Genomic DNA, 27421 nt, shown 5'->3' on the forward strand with positions numbered 1-27421 from the left:
GAAAGTGCAGTTGGCAAAGGCTTAGGCTCGCAAACTGAAGGACGGAACCATCCCGGGCACCTTAAGAGCTAGGCTGGGGCACAGGGGGTGTGGACTCAGGAGGACATCTGGCCAGCTAGCTTGGGGTAAACTGGTGAACTCCAGGCCCCATCAAAAGAGTTTGTCTCAAAATGAGATGGAACAGCACCCAAGGTTGACCTCTGATTTCTGCATTCACACCCTCCCCTCCCCAAATGAAACTGTTTCATCCTTCATCAAAGTTCATACCTTTACTCACTGTTCTCTTCAATTAGTAAACGATGACCCAAATTCTCTAGCAGACTTCTCCCTCCTCCCCTTTTTTTGCTATTTAAGGAAAAAACTGGATGGGAGAGATCTTGGCAGGAGATGAAATAATTCTTTTGGCAATTCTTTAGTGGCTTGAAAATCAAAACGGCATTAAAACTAAGAAGTAAAGGTCAAAGTGAAATTTTAAACTGAAATTACTAGGGTAAAACTGCCAGAAAGATTCGTTCTCTTGAAAACCAGCCTCCAACTCGTCCCCTGCCTGGCTGTTTGAGCCCTTGGAACATAAAGTAACAGTGCTGCTGCGGACACAGCGGAGAGATGGAATTCCAGAACACCACCTCATCATACAAATGATTTAGACTGAAAAGACCACCGTCATAAAGTTCTATATAGCTTACAGTGTTGACATTTCTATTCCAGAATTACTAAGCATGTAAAATTAATTGCTACTAGTTTAGTCTTACTATATATATCATGTACTGAGTGGATACTTCACACATTATTTGTAAAACGACTTTGCTAAGCATAGGTATCATGGCGTGTTAATCTCGTCAAATTGACTCGACTAAGAAATGCATAGAAGAGACTGAGGCATGCTGCTTGGCATGTTTGTGACATTTCCAGAGGTGAGTAGATAAGAGCTTCCTGAATTAAGCCACTGGTGGGCCCTGAATTAGTGAATGAATTAAACCACTGGTGGGTTAAAACATACTGCCATTGTGAAGGGTGGTGACAGCGGCTGGCAGGGCCAAGGGGGAAGAGGTAAGTCACCTGGGCTGTGTCCCCGGGCGGTGCCTTGACTGACCTCTTTCTGTAGCCCTCTCTCCCTGCTGCCTGGCTTAGCACATGGACTACTCTGTTCCACTGCATAGCTCCCGACGTAACAGTAACACCTTTGAAATTGCAAGCCAAAATACATTTTCATTCTTGAGTGTCTCTGTATTTAGTCACAGAAACAAGGTATATAACACATGTGTTAGCACTTATAAACAGGTAAGTGGAGACCCTGTGGATTATTCAATGTTATGCAACACAAGGAGGGCCGAAGCCAACTCTATGAAACAGTGTACATGTCGTTTTGCTACTATAAGAGAATTTTAAAGCATCTAACACAAGTTAGGGATGGAGCTTTAGGACTTTAATCCTAGTACCTGGGAGGTAGAGGCAGGACAATCTCTGTGAATTTTAAGCCAGCCTGATCTACATAACAGTTCTACATCAGCTGGGGACACATAGGAAAACTTTATCTCAACAACATCAGCAACAACGAAAAAAATGAAAAAGAAAGGGAAAAAGTAATACAACAGTATGGCATTATATGGATCTAAATTGTGACTACCCTAATTTTAGTGAATAGTGAGCAAACATACTTTTTGTATCTACTTTACATTAACATTTAAATTTGAACTTTCCAAAACATAGAAAAGAGGACAAACATTTTATATGGGGGCTGAAGAGATGGCTCAGCAGTTTGGAGCACTTGCTCTTTCATATAATTGGGGCTCAATTCCCAGCATCCACCTGGTGGCTCAGTCATCACCCATAATCCTAGCTCCAAGGGATCAGACATACTCTTCTGACCTGTGAGGTATGAGGCACACATGTGGTACACATACATACCAGCACGTGAAACATTTATGCATATAAACAAATTTAAACATTATTTTTGAAATAAATATTCACCTTTTATCACAATAAATGCCAATTCTCTGGTGAGGCCTACTCTACTTTTGGAAGATTTATTTCCTAGTATAGGTTCTTAACCTTATCAGAAACACATAGAGATAGCTGATCTGAACAAGGAGGAGCTAACGGACCCCCCAGACTGATAGCTGGGAATCCAGCATGGGACTGACTCAGGCCCCCCTGAATATGGGTCTCAGATAGAAGGACTGAGCTGTCTAAGGGACCTCTGACAGTGGAACCAGGATGTATCTCTGATGCACAAAAGGACTTTGGGAGCATGTACCCCATAGAGGGATACTCCTTTAACCTAGAGACAGGAGAGAAGCCCTAGTCCCTACTTCAAATGACTTGACAGATTTACATGACCCCACCTGGATGGCATTGCCCTACATGTGGAATTGGGGTGGGGGGATTGGTCAGGGTGCATGTGAGGGGGCAGAGAGGGTAAGAGGGAGGGAGGAAAGAAGAGAGATACAGGGAACTGGGATCGACATGTAAAAAAAAAAAGATCCTTTACTAACTTCTTATAACTGGTTCTCACATATACTCATGGGGTTGTCACCTCTTTATCATCCAGGTTCCTGTCTGTTGTTAATAAATACAATTTGGCTGCAATTGGAAATGTGAAAACGTTTCTTTTCACACATTAAAGTCTACCCTATTAAATGTACTTGATTATCACTAAAACAATGCATGCATATTAACTAGAATTTAACCTCATGAAAGTTATTAAGATAATATAAAATTGGAATCTTCAGAACACGTAAGTTGTAAATAACAAGTAGGTTGAACACATTTTTAAATTTATTTGATAAGAAGGTCAATATTGAAAAACGTAATGGGATAGTTTTCCAAATATCATTTCCTTTGTTATGAACAAGTAAATCCTATTATACCAACAACTCAACACTGCTGTATTAAAATGTTTTTCTTTTGCTTCTGTAATCTCATATAACAAGTTGATGTATTACTATTTAGTATGCTATATGAAAAATAAAATAATGTTTGTCAGAGGAATGTGCCCAAGCAATCTTCCTCAATATAACATCAAAGGAGACTGAGGTCTCCTGAAATAACCATGTGAACACAATCCTATATTGGGAAATAGCAACATTAAAAGAACATAAGCGACACTATTATGAGCAATAATGATGCAAGGACACACCAACAATCCATACTTTAGGATTTGTAACTGGTATCTGCTAATACCTACCAGGTCTGTCTTTGGAGGATCTGTACAGTCAACAGAGAAGTAGGGCGCTGAGCTTCGAACTCCACTGCTCTCAGGAGTCGGTTTTGGAGGCTGAGCATGCTGTCTGTATGTAGCACTTTTAGGAGTCCAACAAAACAGATTGACTGACTCTCGTACACAGCGTTCAATGTCAATTTCTAGACAGAAAATAAGAAAATGAAAAATCTATAGACTTTGGAGTGCATTGTTAGATTAAAATATTTCTAAGTTTGTACATGAATAAGATAAAAAATAAGTAGGAAAGTCTCCAACAAAAAACAAGGTAGACATTAATGAGCATATTCATGATTGGAAGGCTATGAAATATTGTTTATTATTATATGCATATCTGTATTTAAATATATACACCTGTCATTATGTGTGGGTTTTATTTGACATTATTTATGTATGCATGAACATACTTGTGTGTTTTAGTAGATCATCTAAATACCATAAAATATGTTTCATTTAATAATCTTATAGATTTACTTGGATAAATGTTTCTCCTTTGCAAAGTAAAATAGGGGCTTAGATGTAAGAACAGGTAAACAAAAGACTCAGATATTGATTTACCACAGCTTGCAGTAAAATATAATAAAAGTTTCAGAGCTATTTAGTAAATAAAACATAATAAATTCAGAAAAATATTGATCAAACCTCAGTGAAGGCACACTCCCATCATATTTTGTGAGTTAAATGAGGTTTTACATAGAGGTCAAATGCACTCTATTAAAATGACTTTTAAAGGAAAAGTTTTCATCAGTTTCCTTTTTCTTCCCCCTCAATGCAGAGGCAGTGCACATATGTGGTCATCACTACTACAAACCACTGTTTTTGACTGGACTGTCACCAGGAGGCTAACAATTTTAACAAAGAATCAACCACTTCTATGAGGAAGGGAGAGCAAGGCAGTAGGAATTCCAGATAACTGTGATGGAGTGTATGTAGCATTGGCTAATTTTGCTTACTCTTCATCCCTAAAGTCAGGAAATAGAACCATTCTCACATTGTCTGCAGAACTTCAGTCATGTCAGTTCAGATAAACAACGGATAAAAATATGTGTGTAGAATTCAAACAGGTAAGTTTTCTATTTCTCTTTAAGGAGAAGAGGAAACAGTCATGAAACAGATTTGGTGGATGGGGATGGGGAAACACCTTAACTGATAAAACACACTTCTGATGGAGGCTAGTTGGCGAAAGGTGGTCTGGCAAGTCTGGAAGGACATTTAATCCCTGCCCTTCCCCTTGCTCTCCTTTGCTATTTCCTCTGCTATATATTTCCTGTCATTGATGCCCAACAGGCCCAAAGACAGCAGAATCAAGTAACCACAGACCAAAAGCTCAGAATCTGTGAGCCAAAACAAAGACTATCTCTTTAAGTAATATATGTCAAGTATTTTGTCATAGAAGCAGGAAGCTACCATTCATACATTCATGCCTCATGAATTTAGAACTACTTGTCATCATGAAGTAGAGAATCTCCGGGGAAGGGAAAATAGCCCTTATTGGGTCCCTACCATCTAACACGGGTTTATATTATATGTTCTTGGTCTGTTTAATTTTTTTCCAATGTAAGTCAGGCCATTCCCACTCCAACCATTTCTGTAGGGAGAATGAGCTAAGACACTTGGGAGCAAAATGACTGTTAGGGGTGTTGGTTGGGTAGGATGTCTGAACTACTAAAGGATTATGGGCATCCTGATTCATTTATATTTGGAATACAAACAGCAGTTCTGAAAAGATCAGCTACTCAATTAACCATTACTTTATCTGCCCTTAGAAATTTTTGTCAGCTTCACGGATGGTTATTTCCATGGCTACACAAAGACGTCAGATTTTAGATTTCACCGCTCCACATGTTATTACTACCATAAAATACTATAAAGAAGATTTAAAACATAAGTGAATTTATTTGAATATGATGCTGATATAGTGAAATGTGTTTTTTAAAAAAATTCTACCATTATCAACCTGAAGACAAACATCAACTAGAAGAAAAATAAAGTTTTAAGAGCTGTATTCATATATTTACAAAGAAAGATGAACATTTTAGAAAACTCAACTAAAATGATTGAGATTACACTTATTAGCTAACGAGAAGAAACGATCAGTTATATAAATTTTATTTGCTACTATGTAGTCCACGAACAAAGAGATGCAGCCCATAGGTTTTTGTCTCTCCAGTCTTCCAATCAGTTTCAAACATCTGTCATCCAGCAAAAGCTTCAAACTAAGTCAGTGATCCATATCGGTGGCACAGTTCCACCTGTCACTGGCAAAGGAAAATGCCAACCTGCATCTGATTCCACAGAATGCTCCTAGCTCTGCATAAGGTGTACAGAGAGCCCTCAACATCTGTGGAGGGCCCATCCGCTATGACTGTTTGTCAGAACTGGTAGATGCCCCATTCTCCATTCACCTAACTTGTCCATATTTAAGTCTTCCCAGAGCATTTTCCCACATTAAAATAAAATGCAGACAGATCTTAAACACTGCAAGATATGCATTTTTATAGAGCAATCTCTCCTCTACAGCACTGGTATTTTTTTTTAAACCTTACATTTGTAAATTAAGCATGAATCCTGGTTAGGGTCTGTCAGGTTTGAATCAAGACTCCAAGGTTTTTTGACTGAGTGAAATAATTTTTCTAACTCTCAAGTTTCTTCATCCTCAACCATCAGTATCATTATCTCTCAGAGAAACTGAAATATTTTTACTATGATAAAAGCACATTTCATTTTTTTAAAAAAATTGATTCATTCTCTTTTTATATTTGTTTTCTAAAGTCGAGATAGAAAGCTACCTCTCTTTAAGCTCTCACCTCTTTTGTCTGATGGTAATGAACTGTTTCTTAGTTCTACTGAATCCCTGCTTCCCTGACACTGTACTATTATCTAAGACTTTCCTGCTCTCTTCTATATGTAATTCTCTCTCTCTCTCTGACACTGGAACAGGGGTAAGACATTAATTTTATTGTTTCCTTCATCTTGATAGACCTCACTTTCTAGGAGTCTCTCTGTGAACACACAGAAGGTAACATACCATGGTATCTATTTTGCCTCTGAGGATGGCTTCACTAGCCACAGCACTTCAGGGTTGGATCCTTTTCCGTCCGAGTCATGAAGGACTCTTAACGTGTTCTTTAAGAAGCAGGTGAGACTTCAATTTGAGAAAATTTGCAGGTGACTTATTCTTTTTTGTATGCTTTCAAGATCTCTGCTGTCTCAAATTTCATAATGATTAAAAAAAAAATCTCCTTCACAGAGTATGAGTTTTATGTGCATAAACTTTAAAAATGATTTAAAGTTGGCAGAAGTAGAGAATCCCTACATTGCCAAGAATTTTGATTCCCACCATGGTTTCTGAAGAAAGGAGAATTAATGTTATATATGTTTGGGTGCAAGTCTAAATGCTATTTCTCCAGGTACACAGGAAAAGGTCACCTTACTGCTTATTTAGTGAGTTTGTATAGTATCCAATGTGTATTACTAGTCCTTATGAAGAGGACTAATGGCTCAGAAATTGGAGAATTTGATCCAGATTTGAAGTGAGCCTCTTAGTTTGATCTACAATGCTACATTCTTGGTCTAAGTTTTAAAAACTTTAAACCAGACACATACTAGTAAAGAATAAAAGCAAATAAAGACAGAAAAACGGCCCATTAGGTATTTAATACCCTGGAATAAAGACCAAGCTCTTTAAAGGGAAATGATAAAAGCCAGACTATGATTTATGTCTATCAATACCAACTATAAAATCAACAATGATACACAAAGCAGAAAATGTAATATTTGTTTCTTATAATTGAGAAACAAAGAGAAACAGAACAAAAATTATCTAGATATTGGTCTTGACATAAAAGAGTACTAATGTAATTGTAAATACATCCAGGGCTTAAAAGGAAAATACTCAAGGCAAATGGATAAATCTAAAACAAAACAAAGACTTAAACCACTGCACATTTACCTGAAGTAAATGAAGGGACTTGAAGGAAAATGAAAGGACTTCAGTGAGGGACAACAGTCAAACTACCGTAGGCCACAGACACAGCAGCCCTGAACCTACTAGAGACAAGGAGGAAAGAGGAAGTAGCAGGGAGGAGTCAACATAGAGAGACTGGAGAGAGCAGAACCACCGGCCCCCTCTCTCCAGTAAGATAAGACCACGTGGAAGTACTTAGATTTAATAGAAATGGGTTAATAATTAAGACAGAGCTAGCCGATAAGAAACTAGTAACTGGCCAACAGCATTTATATCTAATATAGAGTCTCTGTGTGTTAATTGGGGCTGGAGTGGCGGTGGGACCAGACTGGCGGGGAAAAACCTTACTTGTAACACTGAACCATCTCTGGTCCCACAGCTTCAGTTCTAATACAAAAATATGTTAGGCTATTAAAACATGTAATAACCTACTAGATTCAACAACTGTTTTTTCCATTTTTAGTATTTTTATTTTTTGAAGATTTCATACAGTATATTTTGATCATATTCTTTTCCCTCTCCTAACTCTTTCCAGATCCTACCCTGACTACCTACACACCAACTTCATGAATTTTCTTAGAAAAAAAAAAAGGAACAAAGCAAACACAAATCTACATGGAGTTCATTCTGTTTTGGCCAATTCCAACTGAGCATGAGGCAGGCAGTGAGTGTGCTTGCTATTATACTGGTGTCATCCCACTGAAGAAAACTGATTTTCCCTCTCCTACCCTCAAATTGCAAATCCCTTGTTGGCTAGAGGTGGGACTCTGTGTCCACCTCCCCTGATCCTTATTGGGATTTTGTCTGGCTTGAACTTGTACCTGCTTTGTCACAGTCTCTGTATGTTCATATGGGCACCAGTCCCTCAACAATTAACATTTGAAACACAGGATTTGTAAAAAGATAGTACAAACTCTAAGTGCTGATATCTTAAGACATGAAAACATTACAAAAATACAACAGGACTCTGAACTATATATATATATATATATATATATATATATATATATATATATATATAATCTATCTATCTATATATATATATACATACATATATATATATATATATATATATATATATATATATCAGGCTTAACTTACTAGAAGAGAACGCAATGAACAGAATAAAATATGCACACCAGAAGATACCCTCCACACAGAAAAGTGCATGATACTGAGGTTGATAACACCTTTGCCATCCTTTAATGTCTTCAGATGAAGAATAACTAAAATGAATAGTTATAGTACGATAGAGATTCAAAGAAAGAATAACCTGCAGGAGCCCAGCTATCTATGTTGAAGGACTGCTTATAAGGTCTGTCCAGTGAGGAGAATGAGCAAGGACAGAACATCACATTAGGGAAAGAGCATCTCCAAGGCACTGTAAATCACTCAAGTAAGATCTATTTGCCTCCAGGCAACCTAAGATAGGTAACACACGACAGAATGTGTTTTCCAATGATATCTAAGGCTGGAAGGTGAAAGAAAATAACCTAAGACAGACAGTCATCTGTCTTGTGTTCAGAAATAGAGGTATTAACTAATTAAATTTAGAAGGGGGAATTGTCAGGACTCACAGAAATGGCCCAGCTTCATCTTGACTTAAGATCATAGAGTTAAAAACTATCTTTACCTTTCAAGGTTAAAGTAATAAGACCTAAAGTTCTAAGGTGTGGCTACTAAAAGATGTTTGGTCTACCTAGTATTCGTATCCCACTTCTGACACAAGATATTGTGGAATTATAAGGATCTGGAAAAACAGATAGGCTGAATAGATGTTTATTTAGGGAAAAATAACTTACAACAAAGACAGATAAATGCCAACAGGTTCCTGTCCCAAGGATAACTCCAGATGTTCTGTCTCCATCCAACAAATCAGAAAGTGCTCCGGGGTCCCCTACCTCAGACCTAGTTACCCCCAGGTCACATCTGCACCTGTCTCCACCCCCATTGGGTGTGGTCAGAGCAACAGGTGGGGACAGAGTAAATATCTCACTACAGGTCTAGGGTGTGGATATCTTATCTAAATAGCAAGGATGTTTGGTCTGAGGTGTGGTTATTAAATGTTTGGGGAATTAAGGAAGAAACTCTGATCCTTGTGTCATGGTAAAGAAATCTTTTGTCCTTTTTCCCTTTTTAGTTGGCGTATAGAAGAATTTTGACCAGTATTCACTGGAATGCTCTTCCAACTCTATTCTGTGTCTGTCTTTTCCTTAGTATCTTTAATTTTCTACCTGCTGCTTCTCAGTCCACACTCTCCCATCTCAGGTATGAACCAAGCAAATCAGCTGGATCTGACCGAAGCACCCCAAAGACAGGTAACCACAGACTAACAGACCTTACCATATGATGAGTTAAAGTTATGGAAATTTCTATACTAACTACAGTGGTCCAATCTAGTTTCACCTGATGCTGTGAAATGCTCAGTATTTCTCTCACAACACCCTGCCATTTACACTGTATGAGAAACGCCAAAGACTGATTTCATGATTTCTGCTAGTGCTGACATGGTATACATACAAAAGTCAACGAAGTTCAGGGGGAAAAATTATTTGTACTTAATTAGGAATATAAAATGACACTACTTCATAAACTACAAGGCAATAGAAGTTTAAGAACATTTCTAGACAAGACAAATTAAGACTTTCTGCTGAGCTTTTCATGCAAGACAAAGTATTAGCAAAACGTGATGTAAGGAACTGAAAAAGGAGCACTTGGTGTTTTAAATTCTTTATATATTCAAAACATTAAGTGATGCATGTATTTAGAAAAACTACCTGGGCATACTTCCCTTTGAGGTTTATGCCAACTACTTTTTGTATATTATTTTAGTAGTCACCATAACATTATAGCACGTTATCAGCACTTCAATGAAAGCTTCCTTTTGTGTAGGCTTCTCTTTCCAGTGAGATTAAATAAGTTTTCATAGTTCACATAGTGTCTTAGGGTTACTATTACTATGATGAAACACCATGACCAAAGCAACTCGGAGAGGAAATATTTACTCAGTTTATGCTTCCACTTCACTGTTCATTATCAAAGGAAGTCAGGACAGGAACTCAAACAATGGAAGAATCTGGAGGCAGGAGCTGATGCAGAGGCCATAGAGGAGTGCCATGTACTGGCTCACTTCCCATGGCCCACTCAGTCTGCTTTCTTATAGAACTCTGGAATATCAGCCCAGGGATAGCACCAACCACAATGGGCTGTGCTCTCCCGCCTCAATCACTAAGTAAGAAAATGCCCTACAGGCTTGTCTATGGCATGGTCTTATGGAGGCATTTTCTCCACTGAGGTTCCCACCTCTCCCATTATGCTAGCATGTGTCAGGTTAACATAAAACTAGCCAGTACACATGGCTAATATGTTGTGATATGAACATAGCTGCATGTCACTCTGCAGACCATGCTTTTTCACAAGCAGCATCATACTACAAGTTTCCTCAACACAGGTTGACGATGATGGAACTAGACTTAAACTCAGGCAGGTCTTGAGTTCTATTGAAGGTTTAATATTAAAGGTAATTTCTCATTAGCATTCTGTACCAATGGATTCTTATGAATGATATTCACTTTCAAGAACTTCTAGAAAAAGCTAAGAAGGGAGATTACTGCATTTATATTATTAAGAAGAAGGCACATTATGACTGAATAAAAAGCAAGAAGCATAATAATAATAATAATAATAGTGTTAATAACATTCACAATTCATATTGTTTGTTCCCTGCTGCTTTAAGTTCTTCACCTGTATTGACTTAGCACCATGGTCTACAGGCAGGAAATATTGTCATCCTCAGAGTCAGGGATGAGGAAACAGCCACAGAGATTGTGCTGCTTTTCTAAGGGTGCCATTACCCAGGTGGTGATGGTGAATCTCAGGGCCAAACCAGGTGACCCCGCTGCACTGCATGTTCCACACTCTTAACCACTTGGCTGTTGGGGAATTCTTTGTAGAAGGAGCTAAAACTGATGACTTTTCTGTTCACAACTTACCAATGAATAGTTCTCTACTACTATGGATAAGCTCTAGAATGATGAAATTTAATTCACGAGTCTGTAGTTAATTTATTTTGCTCACTTATTTAAATTCTGTAGGATTTCCCTGCAACACAATGTAATTAGTGAGTTAAAAATCAATGTTGACCCTCGCCTTAAAATTAGAAAGAGTACAATATAGTTAACCTATCTATCCTTTGTAGGTGGACTAGAACAACAAATTGTTCTAAAAAAGTGTTCAACACTTGTATCATCTAACACTTTGTGTGTGTATGTTGGTCTTGGTCTTCATTCATACTTTAGGGCTGTCCATGTCTGCTTCCAAAGTTCTTAAGGGACAGATGATAAACCCAGTGTGCTGAAAAACGAAATCTCTCTAAATCTACATGAGAAAAACATCCTGCCCAAGTAAAGTATGGTTAAAAACAAAACATGGGTTATTAAGGGTAAATTTTGTACCAACTTTTTATGCTTCTTTAGAAAGGTCATCTAATTGTTCCTAGCTCTTCTCTGTAAGAAGAATCACATACAGTGACTAACAGCGTGCATCAGGGCAGTTCACACAGTAGAAAGCATCTCGTTTTCAAAGGTCAAGAGAATTTTACCTTTTCAACTACTTAGCTCTAACAAATGTAAATGCCAACTTTCCAACTTCAGAGATTGTAGTTGTGCTAGCACTGGTTACTATATGCCCACAAAACACTATCAAAGACACGTTCACCAGCATTTATAGGAACACTTATGCTTTGAAGGAACTAAATTCACTTGCTTTGAAAATGCACAATCATCATTTCCAATATACACATTTTTATAACTGACCAGAAATATTCCTTTAATCCTAATCAATCATCCCCTGTTTACTTTGGCAAGCTGGGGATGACAAGAAAACATCTGTGGAGCACAGACAGCTTCTGGGTTTGTGAAATTTTCTTCCTTGTTTCTATTCAGACCAATTCCCCAAACTCCATAAAACCTTGATTTCCACCATGTCCCAGAAAAAAAAAACCCAGAACTATTATTTGTTAATATAAGAAATAACTTATTTTAATTAAATTTCATGAATTGGATGACATTTTAATTTGTGAAGAAAGGGTGAGTTTTAAATTATTCCAAGGCATTTTACTTATTTTTTTCCCTCAAAGATGAGAACCTTTAACAGAAAGATAGTAGAGTAGAAAATACTCGTTACATACAAGCGAAGGAAGATGGCAGATTCCTTAATTGTCTTGGAAGTACCTAATCAATACATAATCTCAAAGTATGTATGATCATTAGTCTTTTGCGTGGTGTTCAGGGGCTTCAACCTGGACAGTTTTAAGTGTGATTACTATTACATCCTTGTGCCTGCCTGAAAACATGGAGGGCAGCAGTAGAACCAGCAAAAAGCATGGTACCAGAAATTTGCTGTGAAAAAGTAAAATTTGCATATTTTTAAAGGTTTATTTATTGTTATTTTATATTTTCTGTTTATGAGTGTCTGTTTGTATGTATGTATGTGTGCCACATGCATGCTAGGTGCCCACAGAGGCACAAGGAGGGCATTAGATCCTTTAGAACTGGAGTTACAGATGGATGTTAGCCACATCCGGATCCTCTGCAAGATCAACAAGTGTTCCGTTCTTCTGAGTCTTCTCTTCAGCCCAAGTTTGTATCTTAAAAACATTTATTTCTTCACAAAGTAGCTCTCCCCACTTTATAGCTAATATTACACCTTAAGCAGTCACACAAGCTTTATCTTTTCAGCATCAAGAATCAAACCATAGTTGCTTCTGTGGTTTTTCGTTGAAACATTCTGCCCAAAGAGTTTCAAACTTCCCTTGTGAATACCTTACACAGCCTAGCCAATATCTTCTATTACATAATATATTTCTATAGTATTTGACTTGTTTTCCTAAAAGGACAGTGTTTCCTTTTCTTAAACTGTCAAGCTGTTACCAAGCAGCTGTGGCTGGAAGGGAGCAAAGTTCCATGTGAATACCATCCTCACATAAACACATTCTCAAACACCTTCCTGAGTTGCCTTTATTTACTCTCCATCAGCTGAAGACAAATGGCTGAGTCCTAAGCAAAGGGTAAATATGTTGCTCCCCCACAGCCATGGCCTTTTACCCTTTTGGTGGTATTACTGTGATGGAAATAATCCACAGTGGCTTAGTATGACCCACATTATGTCTGCATTCCTGGGCTAGCAAAGAGCACTGATAATCCTAACAGTGAACACAGGGTCCCGGCAGAAGAGATTCTTAAGCTGAACGATTCTCTCAAATGGCTGAGACAGCACATTACAGTCAAAATTGCTTTCAGTGATTTCTTTATTTAGCCACATACCTGGTAAGTCAGAGAAGAGAAGGATGCATTCATTGAAGCCATTAGCCAAAAGCCGGTCCCGCAGCTGCTGAAGGATGGCTACTCCAATGCAGAATGGGAAAGAGGAATTTCCAAGTAGTAATGTATCCCAGAGGTGGAAAATTTTGTGCAGTGGAAATACATCTGTAGAAAGAGTTTTTAAAATGTACTTAAACAAAAACCAAATTTATTAGAAAATATAATAGCTGCATTATTAAATATATGACCATTGTTACCTCGAGGTCAAGATTGTTACTTAAGAGCTAATGTGTTAAACTGTGCTGATGAAATGCTTGACTGTAATGTTTTTTAAAGATTTTTATTTGTGCATGCAGGCATGCGTGCCTGTGTGTGTGTTTGGGTGAATATGCACGTGCACATGCATGTAAGTGTCTATGGAGAACGTCAGACTCCCTCAAGCTTGAATTACAGGTAGCTGTGAGCCACCCAAAATGGATATTGGGAACCAAACTGGTTCTCTTCAAGAGCAGCAATTTCTGGTAACTACTCAGTCAACTCTCTAGCCCCTGACTCAAATTTATAGGCTCCTAAAGTCCTTTAATAAACTGTTATCCAACTGGTCAGGCATTACATTTTCTGACTCCCATTAACAATTGGTATATTTATCCAAGTCAGAATTTCTCCCAGAACTTTTAGTAACAATGTCTACACAAGTTTCTATCTGTAGATGAACTTTAGATTTGCTTTACGAACAATAAGCTAATAGTTCCATTGGGCATCATAAACAACTGCTTTATTAAATTCCCATCAAAATTCTATTAGTTAAAAAAGTGTAACTTCTTCCTCACTTAATAGTACTGTGAATATCTTTCTTGGCCAACGCAGATAGACTATTTCAGATTTTTCCCACTTATCTGTGTACTGCATTTCAGCATGGCTGTCCACTTCCATTATAGTCACACGATAACTGACTAAAGCGTTACACAGTCATATCACACAGTTAATTACTAGAAGATGCCCAGTCTAGGAAACGAAACCATGAGTAAATAGAGAACGACTGGAAAAAAAGTCAATTCAGTTGAAAACTGGCCTCAAAAAGTCAATGTAAATGCTATAGTTGATGTTGAATTCTCTTCTTAAGGAGCAAAGCTATACATGACATGCAAAATATATTTTAGTTCTTTCCAACAGTCTTTTTAATTTTAATGGCAAGAACTCTTGAAATTATTGTTTATAAAGTACATGATTTTAGAATTTTATAAAGATGTACATTGCATTTACTTAATATTCTCATAAATTTAAAACTCTGAGAAGAATGAGGTGGTGCTTTAGCTAACACTGAAGGAGGAAATGGTACTTACGCGTGAACATCGTAAGAAACCAGGGGATGGCGTAGAGCTGTGAGCACACCAGGAGCACAGGGCATGCACAGAGAGAAAGTAAAAGGCCTCATTAGAATGATCACCATCAAGATTAATGGTTTTAAACACTGTTTTGTTCTATTCCACTGAAGAAAATATGAAAGAATGCATGTAACTATAGTTATTATCACAAGAACATTATTATATTTAGTAATAAGTATGCTTATGACCATGGCCAAAGCAACTGCAATAATACACACATTTTAAGTGCATAGTTTATAGCTGTAGAAAAATTATTTTTCAAGTTTTAATGTTCTTTATGACAGTCAAACTTTTGTTTTAAATTGACAGAATTCAACACAAATTCTAGTTGTCCTCAATAATAAAAGCCTAGAGACATGTATTGGGGTTAAAGCTAAAGATCAGAGAAGCAAAGCAGCCAGCCATTAGAGAGTTCTTACCTCTACCAAGGCTCAGATTACATCTCCAGATTGCATCTGTTTCCACCAAACCTCAGACTGCAATGAGCTCCTGACTCCTCCCACCTTATATTCCTCTCTCTGTCCAGCCATACCACTCCTGTCTCCAATTCCCTAGTGCAGGGATTAAGGGTGTGAGCTCTGCTTCTCTTGTAGACCGATTCCCTCCCATGTAGCCCCGTGTGGCCTTGGGTTCACAGAGATAAATCTAGCTCTGTCTCCTGAGCGCTGGAATTACAGGTGTGTAGCACCACTGCCTGACCTCTATGGCTGTGGCTAGCTTTGCACTCTCATCTTCAGGCAAGCTTTATTAGATCATAAACAAAGTATCACCCCATTAGGATGCTCAGATAAGTGAATACACATTGTTCTGGAATGCACTGCTGAGCATGTTTTCAGGTGGAACTGAGTTTTGAAACAGGGCTTAGTGGACTGTTTACCCAGGGTGAGTAGGGATCACCCAGGCCACTGAATACCCTGTAGAGAAGGAGGGTGCATTAAGAATAAATCCCCCTTCATGTTCTGCCTCTCTGCTTGAACTGAACATTCATTTGATTTGCCCCCGTTCTTGGACTGGGGCTGTTAATTGCAAGTCTTAAAAATCAAGGTAATTTGTGAGTGAATACAGGTTACACTGAAACATAGGCTTAGACCACCCATATAAACACCCTTTTAGTGCTTATCAATTATAAATTATGAGGGGAGAAGCATGCCGTCTTGGCATTATATACACAAGAGTACGTATGCTATCAAAATAAAAGTAAAAGCACGGAGATCATTAAAATATAAATACTATAGCAAAACAATGCACATAGATTTCCACATCATCACTGGCTTAAGATGACAGGCTGATGATCCTTTCCAGATATGTTACAGATGAAAAAAATAAAACAAACAAAAAACCTCAGATGGTATGTGGTTCATAACAACTAGTGTGCATTATACAAAATAATAAAATCTGGAGCAGAGTAAATCTTAATTTAAATTTTAAAATGAGAGGGAGGACAAGACCAGGCTACAGAAACACATAGACAGCTGACCTGAACAAGGAGGAGCTAACAGACCCCCAGACTGATAGCTGGGAATCCAGCATGGGACTGACTCAGACCTCCTGAACATGAGTGTCAGCTAGAAGGCCTGAGCAGTCTAAGGGACCTCAGAGAGAGGAACCAGGATGTATCCCTGATGCACAAAAGAACCTTGCGGGCACATCCCCCATGGAGGGATAACTGCCTTAACCTAGAGACAGGAGAGAAGTCCTAGTCCCTACTCCAAATGACTTGACAGATTTAGATGACCCCACCTGGAAGGCATCACCATACATATGGTGTGGGTGAGTTTGGAAGGGTGGGTGGTCGGGGGGCATGGGAGGGAGGGAGAGAGGTAAAGAGAACTGGGATTGATATGTAAAAAAAAGTAAAAAATAAAAACAAATAAAAAAACTTAAATAAGGTGGACTGATAGACATGAAGGAACAAAACTGGCTCTCTCCACATGAACATTAAAATATTCCTAGATTGATGTGTCTGTCTATATAGTCATCTACCCATAGAGATATCTATCATTTTATTGCTGGTTAAGGGCCATATTCTTTAGACAATCATCTTAAACTTTAAGTAAAATTTCATTCCTCCAAATGTTAGACAAGAAATGAGAAAGATTTGGAATAAGTGCACATAAAATGTGGCAGCCAGACACAACCCCCTATCGTGGTTAAATAAGGATCAGGATAAATAAATAGGCTGAATAGATGTTTATTCAGGGAGAAATAACTTACAACCTAGACAGATGAACACCAGGAAATTCAACCCGATCCTCTCCTATCGTCTCCTATCCTCGTCACGCCAGCAAGAGAGCCAGCAAGAGAGCCCCCCCCCCCCCCCCCCGCTCTCCCTCCGACTTCCTTCCACAGGTCACTTCCGCCCATGGCTCCACCCCCAATGGGCGTGGTCAGTGCCACAGAAGGACTATCTCACTACAACCCCCCCTTAAAACACATATTTTGAGATATATGATTTTTCAATTTTAGGTTTGATGTTTATTCAAGTACATCTTGAATAATGTACTTTATTCTAGCTTCTGTGGACCATCAGGTACACATAACATTCTCAATATAAAATGTATTCAATGGTAGAATGTTTTTTAAATAATTTTAATCACACAAGTATATAGGGATGATATCAACAGAGGTACTGTTTTCTGTTACTACTACTAAGAAACTTTGTCATTATATTTAGACTTTTTTTCTTTCTGTTAACTAATGAAGTCTTCAAATAAAAAAAAACATGAGGGTGATTTAATCACATTAGTTGACCTTTAAGGACATAATATTAATTATATTACCACTGACCATTTCAATGAGAGCCAACAATTTGTCATTAAGAATCTTTGGTCAAATTTTAATAGTGCAACTATGCTTTGTATAATTCATTCTGAGTACTGTCATTCACTCACCCAACGTGAAATGTTTTGTGCTATATACAAAGGAACCAGACATATTTCAAGAGACTGAAATGCTTTGTAGTACTGAAATGCTATGTGGTACATCAACAGAGGTACTGGCCAGGGTGGTAATGGCAAAGCTGCAGAAATCGACGGCCTCTTTTACTAAAGACGGTAACTTTCTTTGGGTAAAGGTTACTTTTTTATCATTCATTCAACAAATATGGACTGAACACTTACTACATGCCAAGACTGTTAGCAAACACAGCGGATGCGGCAGTGACCACAGAAGTCCTAATTCTAAGACCTATGGAGCTGAGAGCGAAGTGCAACATTTATTTATGTCATAGTTTCTCATTTCATTCCAATCAGGTCTGGGGCTGTGCCCACCAAAGAAACAGCTGTCCTGGCCATTGCTGGCTTCCATGTTGCCAAATCTATTAACCCTTTTTAAAAAAAATCACTCAGTAAGGTCAGAGAATATATTTTCTCTTTACTTGGCTTCTAGATAACATATTCATCTAATTTTCTTCTAACTTTTTTTTAACTGCTGCTTATCCATTTTTTTTTTGTTTGTTTGTTTTCTGCATCTCCCCTCCCCCAATTTTCTCTTCCTTTTTTTCCTGGTTTTTAAATGCAGGACTACTAGTTCAGTTCCTAGAGACTACTTTTTTTTCTGCTTTTCTTCAAATACTAATTGTACTATGAAAAGTGACATATTTTCAACTCTAGTCCAAGCCCTCTGCCATAAATTCCAAACATACATTTTAAAATGCCTATTTATATTTCAGGATATATGTCAAAATCCATCCATCCATGCATCCATGCATCCATCCACCCATCCGTCCATCCATCCATCCATCCACCCATCCATCCATCCATCCATCCATCCATCCATCCATCCATCCATCCATCCATGCAACCATCCATCCATCCATCCATCCATCCATGCATCCACCCATCCATCTTCACTTGAACTCTTGAGGCTTCCTCCAAACTGTAGCTCCACGCACACATCTCTACATCCAGTGAAGAGCCTCTTTTCTTTCCACTTGCTAAGATAAAAACAATTCCGCAAATGTTCTTGACTGTCTTCTTAAACACCATGTACCTGCTACCCGCAGTCTTGCTGTTCGACCCCCTCATCTGTGAGTAGTGAAAACTTCTCATTACCTCTACTGCTAATATCCAGATTGGAGCCACCGCCATCTCATGCCCCGCTTACTCCATAGCTATGACAAACCTACTACATTTTATCCTTCCCTGTTCTTGGATTTCAGCCAGCAAGGTGCCAGAATGATTTTGTTATGTCACGAAATTATCTTGTTTTTGTGGTGCTGAAATAAAGCCAGTGATGATGATGTTATCTGTAAGACATGGAGCCCTCTCCCTTCCATTCCAGTGATGATGATGATGTATCTGTAAGACACGGAGCCCTTTCCCTTCCATTCCCTGCCATGTGGCTGCATGTTTACTCATTATGCCCCATTTACAGTGACTGGATAGTCATTTAACATCTCTTGTATACATTAAAATGTTTTATGCATGAAAATTTTGCCAGGATGTGTCATATGCACCATGCAAGTACCTGGAGGCCGGAGGAGAGGGTCAGATCCCCTGAATCTGGAGTTACACAGGATTGTAAGTCACCATATGGGTGCTGGAAAATGAATGTGGGTCCTCTGCAAGAGCTAACTGCCAAGCCATCTCTCCAGCCCTCTTATTTATCTCTTTATGTTTTCACAAAAATATGAAGGCACAGGTTTTTTTTCTTTACCCCTTTAATGTATGCAGGGTATAGACTAATACATAGTGTATAATAGGCCACAAATATTTGTTTAAACAATGAAAGAAACACAAAGTGGAGAGATCCAAATGACAGAACCAACTGCTCCTGAGAAGTCTGCAAACAAGCATGCGAGAACAAGGGAAGGGCCCAGACTCACTGCTCTATTGGGAAGAATACCTTCACACTAAATAGCAGGAGTACCAGAAACATCATCAAATCGCCTTTTATGGACACACACTTCATTAGCAGTTACTTTTGAAGGGTTTACAATTAGGAGTGTGAAGCTTATTCCAATGCTATTAGAAAAGTAAATACAGATTCAATTACCGTACTTAAGAAACTCAGAGACCCTGAGGTATAGTTACTCGCACCAATACTTCTTACCAATAAAATTAAGACCAGGGAAATAGATAATACGAGAGACAGAATTCCTCTATCCTTTCTATATTTTCCCATTTTAAAATCCTTAGTTTTTAATTTTTCTTTTCTGAGGCTGGTGTCTGGACTTAGGGACTGAATCCAAGGCCAGGAAAGCACTGTGCCATACGCATATTCTTAGCCTTCTTTTAACCTTTTATTTCTCAGACTTGCCTCACTAAGTTGTCTAGGCTGCTCCTAGTCCCAAGGTCCTCTGTAACGAAGGGAAATCTTTTAACTTTTGAATCTTTCCCCTCAAGCTCCCAAGTATCTGGGATAACAGATTTGTTCTATGATTCTGAGCTTAATTCATATCTTTTGTCTTAAACAATTTCTCAAGCTATTAGTATAGTTTAAAATAGCATCTGATATTCACAAGGATGCTGGAATACGGTTATTTTGAACAACAGATTTTATTTTCTAATAATTCTAAGTGTTGAGATACTTCATTATAAATACAAAAATACATGTAGTCTCAGCTATTTCCCAGTTTCAAAAGTGAGAATAATAAATGTTGGACATGTTTAGAATAGTCTCAGGATCACAAAATTGAGCCTGACTTGGTAATGAACTTGTCTGTAGCTGTCAGCTAAGCAAATGCTGCCCCCTAGCCACAGCAAGCAAGAACTGGGAACAGCTAGCCATGGTACTGTGCAATGCTGGCAAAAACAGGAGCAAGTGGGCTCATAAATATTTTTCTATATTATCAATTATTTAAAAATGAATATAATTCCTTCTACCTTGCAATCATAGATATGGCACCGTCTATAAATTTGTAAGTACTTTCTTAAAATATTAGTGATCTAATTAAAACTATGTTGTGAAATATTTCATTTTAGTCACATTGGAATTATTTTATCACCACCGATAAGTTATTTGCAATTGTGATTAAAAACATAGAGTAACAAGAAAACAGGAAATGAAGTTTCTTTGTTATTCTAAAATTGTCTTGGTCCATTTTATGTTCCCATGACGTAATTCCACAGGCTAGGTAAGCAAGCACAATCTTGGGAGCAGCAAGGTTGAGAATCAGGTGCAGCTGGCTAGGAACTTTCCTTGTGCCCTAACACCTGGGAGAAATGCTGGCAGTAGTTCTAGTCGCTGTTTCTACTGGGTTGGCATTTATGCTAACAGTGCAAGGGCTCACGTGGATAAAACAGCAGAAATGAAGACAGTGGCCCCCAAGCATAAGTTATGCTTGTAGATGGGTAAAAGTATGACTCTTTAAAGTTCTTCGCGAACTTTTGGTGAGATGATGTGGGAGAAGCCGTGCTCTGCTCTGGACTGTGAGGAGAAGCTAGAGGACCACACGGTGCTTTCTTTAAGAGACACAGTTTTTACTGAAAGAATGACAGGAAAATAATGCTTTAAAGCTTGGATATTTTGGTCAACATTTATCAAAAAATGAGTAAAATAAACCCATCACCTCGAGAAACATTTGAGCTGAGACGAGGACTGTAATGTTACAAAAAGGGCTGGACAGACAGGTTAACAGTTAAGAGGATGTTGTCCTTCCAGGGGCCCTGAATTCAGTTTCCAGGACCATAACCCCAGTTCCAGGGGATCCAACACCTCTGACCTCCATAAGGACCTGCACAGCCAGTCTGTGGTGGAGCACACCTTTAATCCCAGGACTCAGGAGGCAGAGGCAATCAATCTCTGAGAGTTCAAGGGCAGCCTGGTCTACAGAGCGAGTTCCAGGACAGTCAAGGCTACACAGTGAAACTCTATTGCAAAAAACAGGAAAAAAAAAAAAAAAGACACTCCCCCAATGCACATATCACTCTCTACAGACAAACATACTAAAAATAAAATCAATTCAAAAGAATACTACAAGACTGTTTTCCAGTACTTATGTGACTCTGTGTGTGTGTGTAAGTTTGTGATGCACATGCATGTGGGGGCTAGAGGTTGACTCTGTTACCTTTTCTTTGTTTTTTGAGACAGAGTTTCTCTGTGTAGCCCTGGCTGTCCTGGAACTTACTGTGTACACCAGGCTGCTCTCAACTCAAAGACATCCACCTGTTCCTGCCTCCCTAGTTCTGGGATTAAAGGCGAGATCCATCACTGCCTGGTTGATACTGGCATCTTGATGCAGGCTTTCCCACTTGGATCCAGAGCTTGTGGGTGTGGTTAGTGTAGGATGCCCGGTATCTGCTTCCTACACAACTGAAATCACAGAAGGATCACCATGCCCAGCTGTCAGCTAAGTGAGGGTTTGATATCTAAACTCTGGTCTTTTTGGTAGCACACCCAATGCTGTACCCTCTGAGCTACCTCCCTAACCGTTTAGTGACTTGTTATATGATCAGTGATGACATTAACAAATATGATTATTTTGGAATTTGTGCAATGAAATGTTTCATAGTTGGTAGATATGAAAACTCAGTGAACCAATATTTTTCAAATTGCTGACACACAATATTACAACATCATTCATGGGTGAAAAAGATATTGAAAATGCAAGGCAGACTAATGGACTGTAATGGAACACAGGATGAAAAATTCACTGATACAGTTTTAGACTGTACATTTCAAGTCAGCTTAAGATGTGCTTTGGTACACTTGCAACCAAACCAGTGAGCGACAACAAACTGAAGGCGGAAGTAGATGTGGGGATCCTGCTGTTTTAATTTAGAAACTTGAAAAATTAAACAACAGCACTCTTCTATTTTGGGGGAAACAGTTATTTATATACAATTTTACTTAGCAAGTTATTATTATTGTTTTACTTTTGTTTTTTATTTGTTTTTAATGTGTATATGTGAGATACTGTCTTGCTATAAAGCTCAGATCTTGGCCTTGAACTCCTCAGACGTCCAGGAACTTGAGCCACCATGCCTAGCTGGTTATCAGTCTACATGACTCAATAGTTACTGATCAATGAAATACACACACAAAACTTCTGCAGCTTCTCGTTAATTTTAAGAAGACACAGTGACCATGTGTTGTGATTAGCTGTGGAAAAACCATATTCTGTTTCCTTTTATTTGCCCATTAACAGTATGATTAGATCAGAAACACTACACACCTGAGGATTCAATAAGGATTTACTGAACAGCACTTGCTAGATATTTAAATTACAAGTAATTCTTTTAAACAAAAAGTTACTAAACTATTATTTTCTTTTATATATATATATATATATATATATATATATATATATATATATTCTTTTCTGGTAGGTATAATAAACCTTTGGTGTCTAAGGCTTGCGTTCTTGCTCTAAGGTGGTAGTCAAGCTTTCCTATGAAATACAGCCTAGTAAGTTATTTGCATTCAAAGGATACAAGCATTAGAGCTAAAGCAGGCTCATCCCAGCAGGTAGACAAAACCAAACCAAACCAAACCAAGCCAACCAACCAAACAAACCAAAAACAAACAAAAAACTCGTCCTTTAGGACTGCAGATATTCCTCTTTGGGGTGTCCTAAATAAGGTATTATCTTCATGGTTTTTCTGCAGTATATTTTGATAAAAAGTCAAAAGCTCATTTTCAGTAGTCTCTTTGAATAAAAGCTAAAACTTGTTAAAGGCCAGAAATAAATGAAGAAACTAAAAACATTCTGGGCTTTCTGTTGACATATATAAACCCTGACAAAGATGATAGCAAAAGCTTTTAAAGAGGGAGAAAATTAGTAGCAATGTGAGCATCTTTTATCACCTGCAATTAAGTGACGATGCTTAACCACTGTACCAAGGACTGTGTTAGTGTTATCTTCAGCTAGTAGAGTCAGAGGATATGTGCTACTGAGAGTTAGCCAGTGTCATTACTGTTAATGGCCACTGGACAACTGTTCATAAGAGGCTAACTTAATGCTATTCTGAATATTTTAGAAAAAAAATCTGTTCCCTTAAGAATGAGGAAGCATACTTTTCTCATTTTTAAGGACCTAGTATATTTACAGAAGCAGAAATGCATCAAGAAAGAATGATAAAAATCACCCTGGCCTCGACTTCTTCAAATACATATTACCTACTCTATTTATATGTAAATCACATAACTACCGAGACTTAGATAATCTAGGCATCACATCAGTGCACAATATCCCAAGCTACTTAAGCTTCAGCCCTGCTCTGTGCTCAGAGTTCTGTGACCCACAGCAAATGGGAAGGGAGCCAGAAATCACAATCTCGCCTGCAACAGGAGCCTGCATTTCAACAGTGGTGGAGGATTAATGAAGGCTTGCTTTGATAGGATTAGTTCTTGAGTGGGAACTCAGTTTGGGATCTCATTATCACTGAATCCACTCTTCCTTTAGATGAATCCTAGCCCACAATATTGTTAGAGGCATAGTCACAATTTTCTCAAAGTAATATTAAAGGAAAAATATTGAAGATAATAAATTGAAGAGAAAAAAATAAAAGAATGCTGCACACACATGCTGATGAAATGCAAATAAGATATTAAATAAGAAATGTCAGAAAAAAAAACTCCCCATTTCATTGCCATGCACAACTAGTCACTGTCAAAGATCTTTACTAAAACTTCAAATATGGTTACAAGGTTAAGTTTTGTTCTTTAAAAAGCTAGTTTACTTCCATGGGAGGCCCCACCCACCATCTCTAAGCCTCTAAGGAGTGGGTGGAGGTGGGGTGTGGAAGGTGTGGGGAGTGAGAGGAGGGGAGAGAGGGAGAACTGGGAGTGGTATGTAAGATAATAATAATAATAAAAAAAGATTGTTTTAAAAAATGTTAAAAAAAGAAAAAATTTAAATTTCATATACAGTCTATTTACAGTATTTCCCTTCATCCACCTCTTATGGATTAATACATACACACAACCTGCTGAATTCATTCATTATTGTTACGCTTTAGGTCTGACCAACATGTTGGATAACAATCAGGGGCTCATCCATGAGGAAGACCCATTTGTCCTCTCTCAGCAACCACTAATTTGCCAGTTCTTCAAATTAAAAGACAGGAGTTGCTGCTGTTTTAAAAACCATGCAGCTATCATTTCCTCTTTATTTTGTAAAAAGTTTCATTTGCTCACTTTCTATGACAAGAACAGTCATGGGTGGGGTTTCTCTAAGGGTTAAGATACAGTCAAAAAAACAGTGAGAAGCCACTACCCAGAGGGCACTTGGAAACAGATGTAGAGTAAGTTCCTAGAAATGGCATGCAGAAGCATGATTAGAGGGTGGTGGCTATTGGAAATGTCCAGAGTTTGCCCTGTATACTGTAGACTACTTCAAAGAGTGCCATATTCCATCCACAGGGTTCATGAGGGTCTTACTAGAGGAGTCACATTTGTTAATATTATTTCACTTATACTCCACTATTATACATTTCAAAAATATGTGAAAATGTCTTACTAATAAGGAGGTCATCAATGGAAAGAACATAAGAATGTATTATATAAAAACTACTGAGCTAGTGAATAGATGCTCACTGTGCAAAGACAAACAGGACGAGACTATCAAAGGACTTCTCAGATTTAACAAGATTCAACATTTTGCCACTTTTCAAAAATATTTTAAGTCACAACAATAAATGATCCATACCATGTAAGTCCCTTGTAGGACTCCTCACTTCTAATTCTTCCTTCAAAACTTTTAATGTACTTCCATAACTGTAGTCATTTTTCATAGACATATTCTAACCATGACATCTCACATTTAGGCCTTTTAGAAGATCAATAATTAACTATGTATGGTGAGGTAATGCTTTTACACTCCATCCTTAGAGTTAACCATTGTACTGGGGTCATTTACTCACTGGTTCTGGTGAACCTTGCTAAGGCAGGGTAAGACAGTCTTTTGAATATTCCTGCAGGTATTCTAGGCCTATAGCCAAAGTTGATTGTCCCAACACTAAAGAGAGACTTTGGGTAACTGTCCAGGTACCAGTTGTTTCTGTCACTTCTTGCATTTTTTGGAAGTTGCCTGCTTGTATTTCCTGTTTACTCAGGTAAAATTATTTTCCTCCTCAGTTCTTTGATGGGGTTGAAGACTACATGGTCACAGCTACTATCCTCTCCTATCTTAACTCAGAGCATATCAGGTACTAAATTCATATTCTTCAGGACAGAACAGCTATTAGAATAATTTCTATAATTTATCATTCACCTATGATCTGGACATTTAGTATGTGTTTCTCACTGTTCTTGTTGGTTGTAATTCAATTTTTGTTTGTTATTACCTTGTATTTCTTCCTCCTGGGCAATATTTGATAATTGTGGTGATATCTTTCTTGCACAAATAAAGTCTGTCTGGGGGTCAGAGAATGGAGCTTGCCACTAACTCTGGCCTTTTAGTATCTAGACCAATTAAGAACTCCATTTGCAGATAATTATCCTTATTGTGCATAGTTTTGCATTAGGTTTAGAACCTTTTTATTTAGACAAAAAAGGAGAGGTATAGCGGGTATTCACTCTTCCCATGACCTTGGGCTATCTGGCCTGATAGAGGCGGTGCTTCTTGCCTGTCAACGTGACTTCATAAAAAGAAAGGAGGGAAGGGGTCATACTCTTTTTGGTGGTGAAGACCAGGTCAGGTAGCATGAAGCAGCATGTGATCGGTCCCCAGCTTTCCAAGGAATCTACAACTGGACTTACCACATCCTGTAATCACGAGTGTATTTTTTTCCTTTTTCATATCTTAATAAGTCATTGTTACCCCTTAAACAGATGCATGTGGACTTCTCACTACAACTATTGGATTCAAAGCCTATTCCAAGAGATAGAACTAATGCCTGGAACTGTTCAGGTGACCAAGAACCCCAGAATAGATAATGGGCCTAATGGAAAACCAAAACTATTGTTGTGCTAAAGAAATGCGGCAATGTATGGGCTCCAAATGAAATTCTGCATTGTGATCAACATCAGAAAAAACTTCTGCCTGCAGTATATGGAAATATATATGCAGTATATGGGAGTATGTATGCAGTATACGGGAGAGTATATATATATATATATATATATATATATATTCAGTATACAGGAATATATATATATATATATATATATATATATATATATATATATTTGGCAGTAAGGGAAAACAAACACATAGTCTGAGGCCCATGCTGCTAACCCTGAGTGGGAGACTCTTCACCTGATGTATGAGTCTTGAGTGTTCTGGTTGTGTCAAGGAAACAGTAATAGGATAATTTATAAACTTGAAAGTAGGGTCAGATCAAGTTCTAAACATGAAAGGATTCCTGACTCAATGTCAAAAAATATAATGTCTATTTTAGCTTTCCCTTAAAATAATAAGAACAACATTACTTAACATTTTAAAAGTGGATTCTCACTAATCTTTCATCAAATATTCTTATTGTTGTCTAAAGTCTTATTTCCATGTTACTAATGTTAGTGTTCGGGCATCTGTACTGGCCTGTCTCTGGGGTTCTGACAGGAAACACCCTCAGCTGCAGCCACTAAGAGCACCACCGGTGCACATTCACTACGTTCCCTTTTAAAAGGGCCCTGCCCACCTCCC

General features: G+C 38.1%; 1 protein-coding gene across 1 annotated transcript in view; it reads right to left on the reverse strand.

Annotated features, from left to right (window-relative positions):
* The window catches only part of Tbck (TBC1 domain containing kinase), a 131353-nt gene that overhangs the window by 41696 nt on the left and 62236 nt on the right, over window positions 1-27421 (reverse strand). The window contains exons 20-22 of the mRNA XM_051185487.1: window positions 14851-14887; window positions 13511-13672; window positions 3188-3363 (exon numbers count right to left, since the gene is read on the reverse strand). Coding sequence (XP_051041444.1) covers window positions 3188-3363; window positions 13511-13672; window positions 14851-14887 — 375 coding nt within the window. The remainder of the gene's footprint in view (window positions 1-3187; window positions 3364-13510; window positions 13673-14850; window positions 14888-27421) is intronic.

The sequence above is a fragment of the Phodopus roborovskii genome, unplaced genomic scaffold (assembly GCF_943737965.1).
Source record: "Phodopus roborovskii unplaced genomic scaffold, PHOROB, whole genome shotgun sequence".
NCBI classification, from domain to species: domain Eukaryota; kingdom Metazoa; phylum Chordata; class Mammalia; order Rodentia; family Cricetidae; genus Phodopus; species Phodopus roborovskii.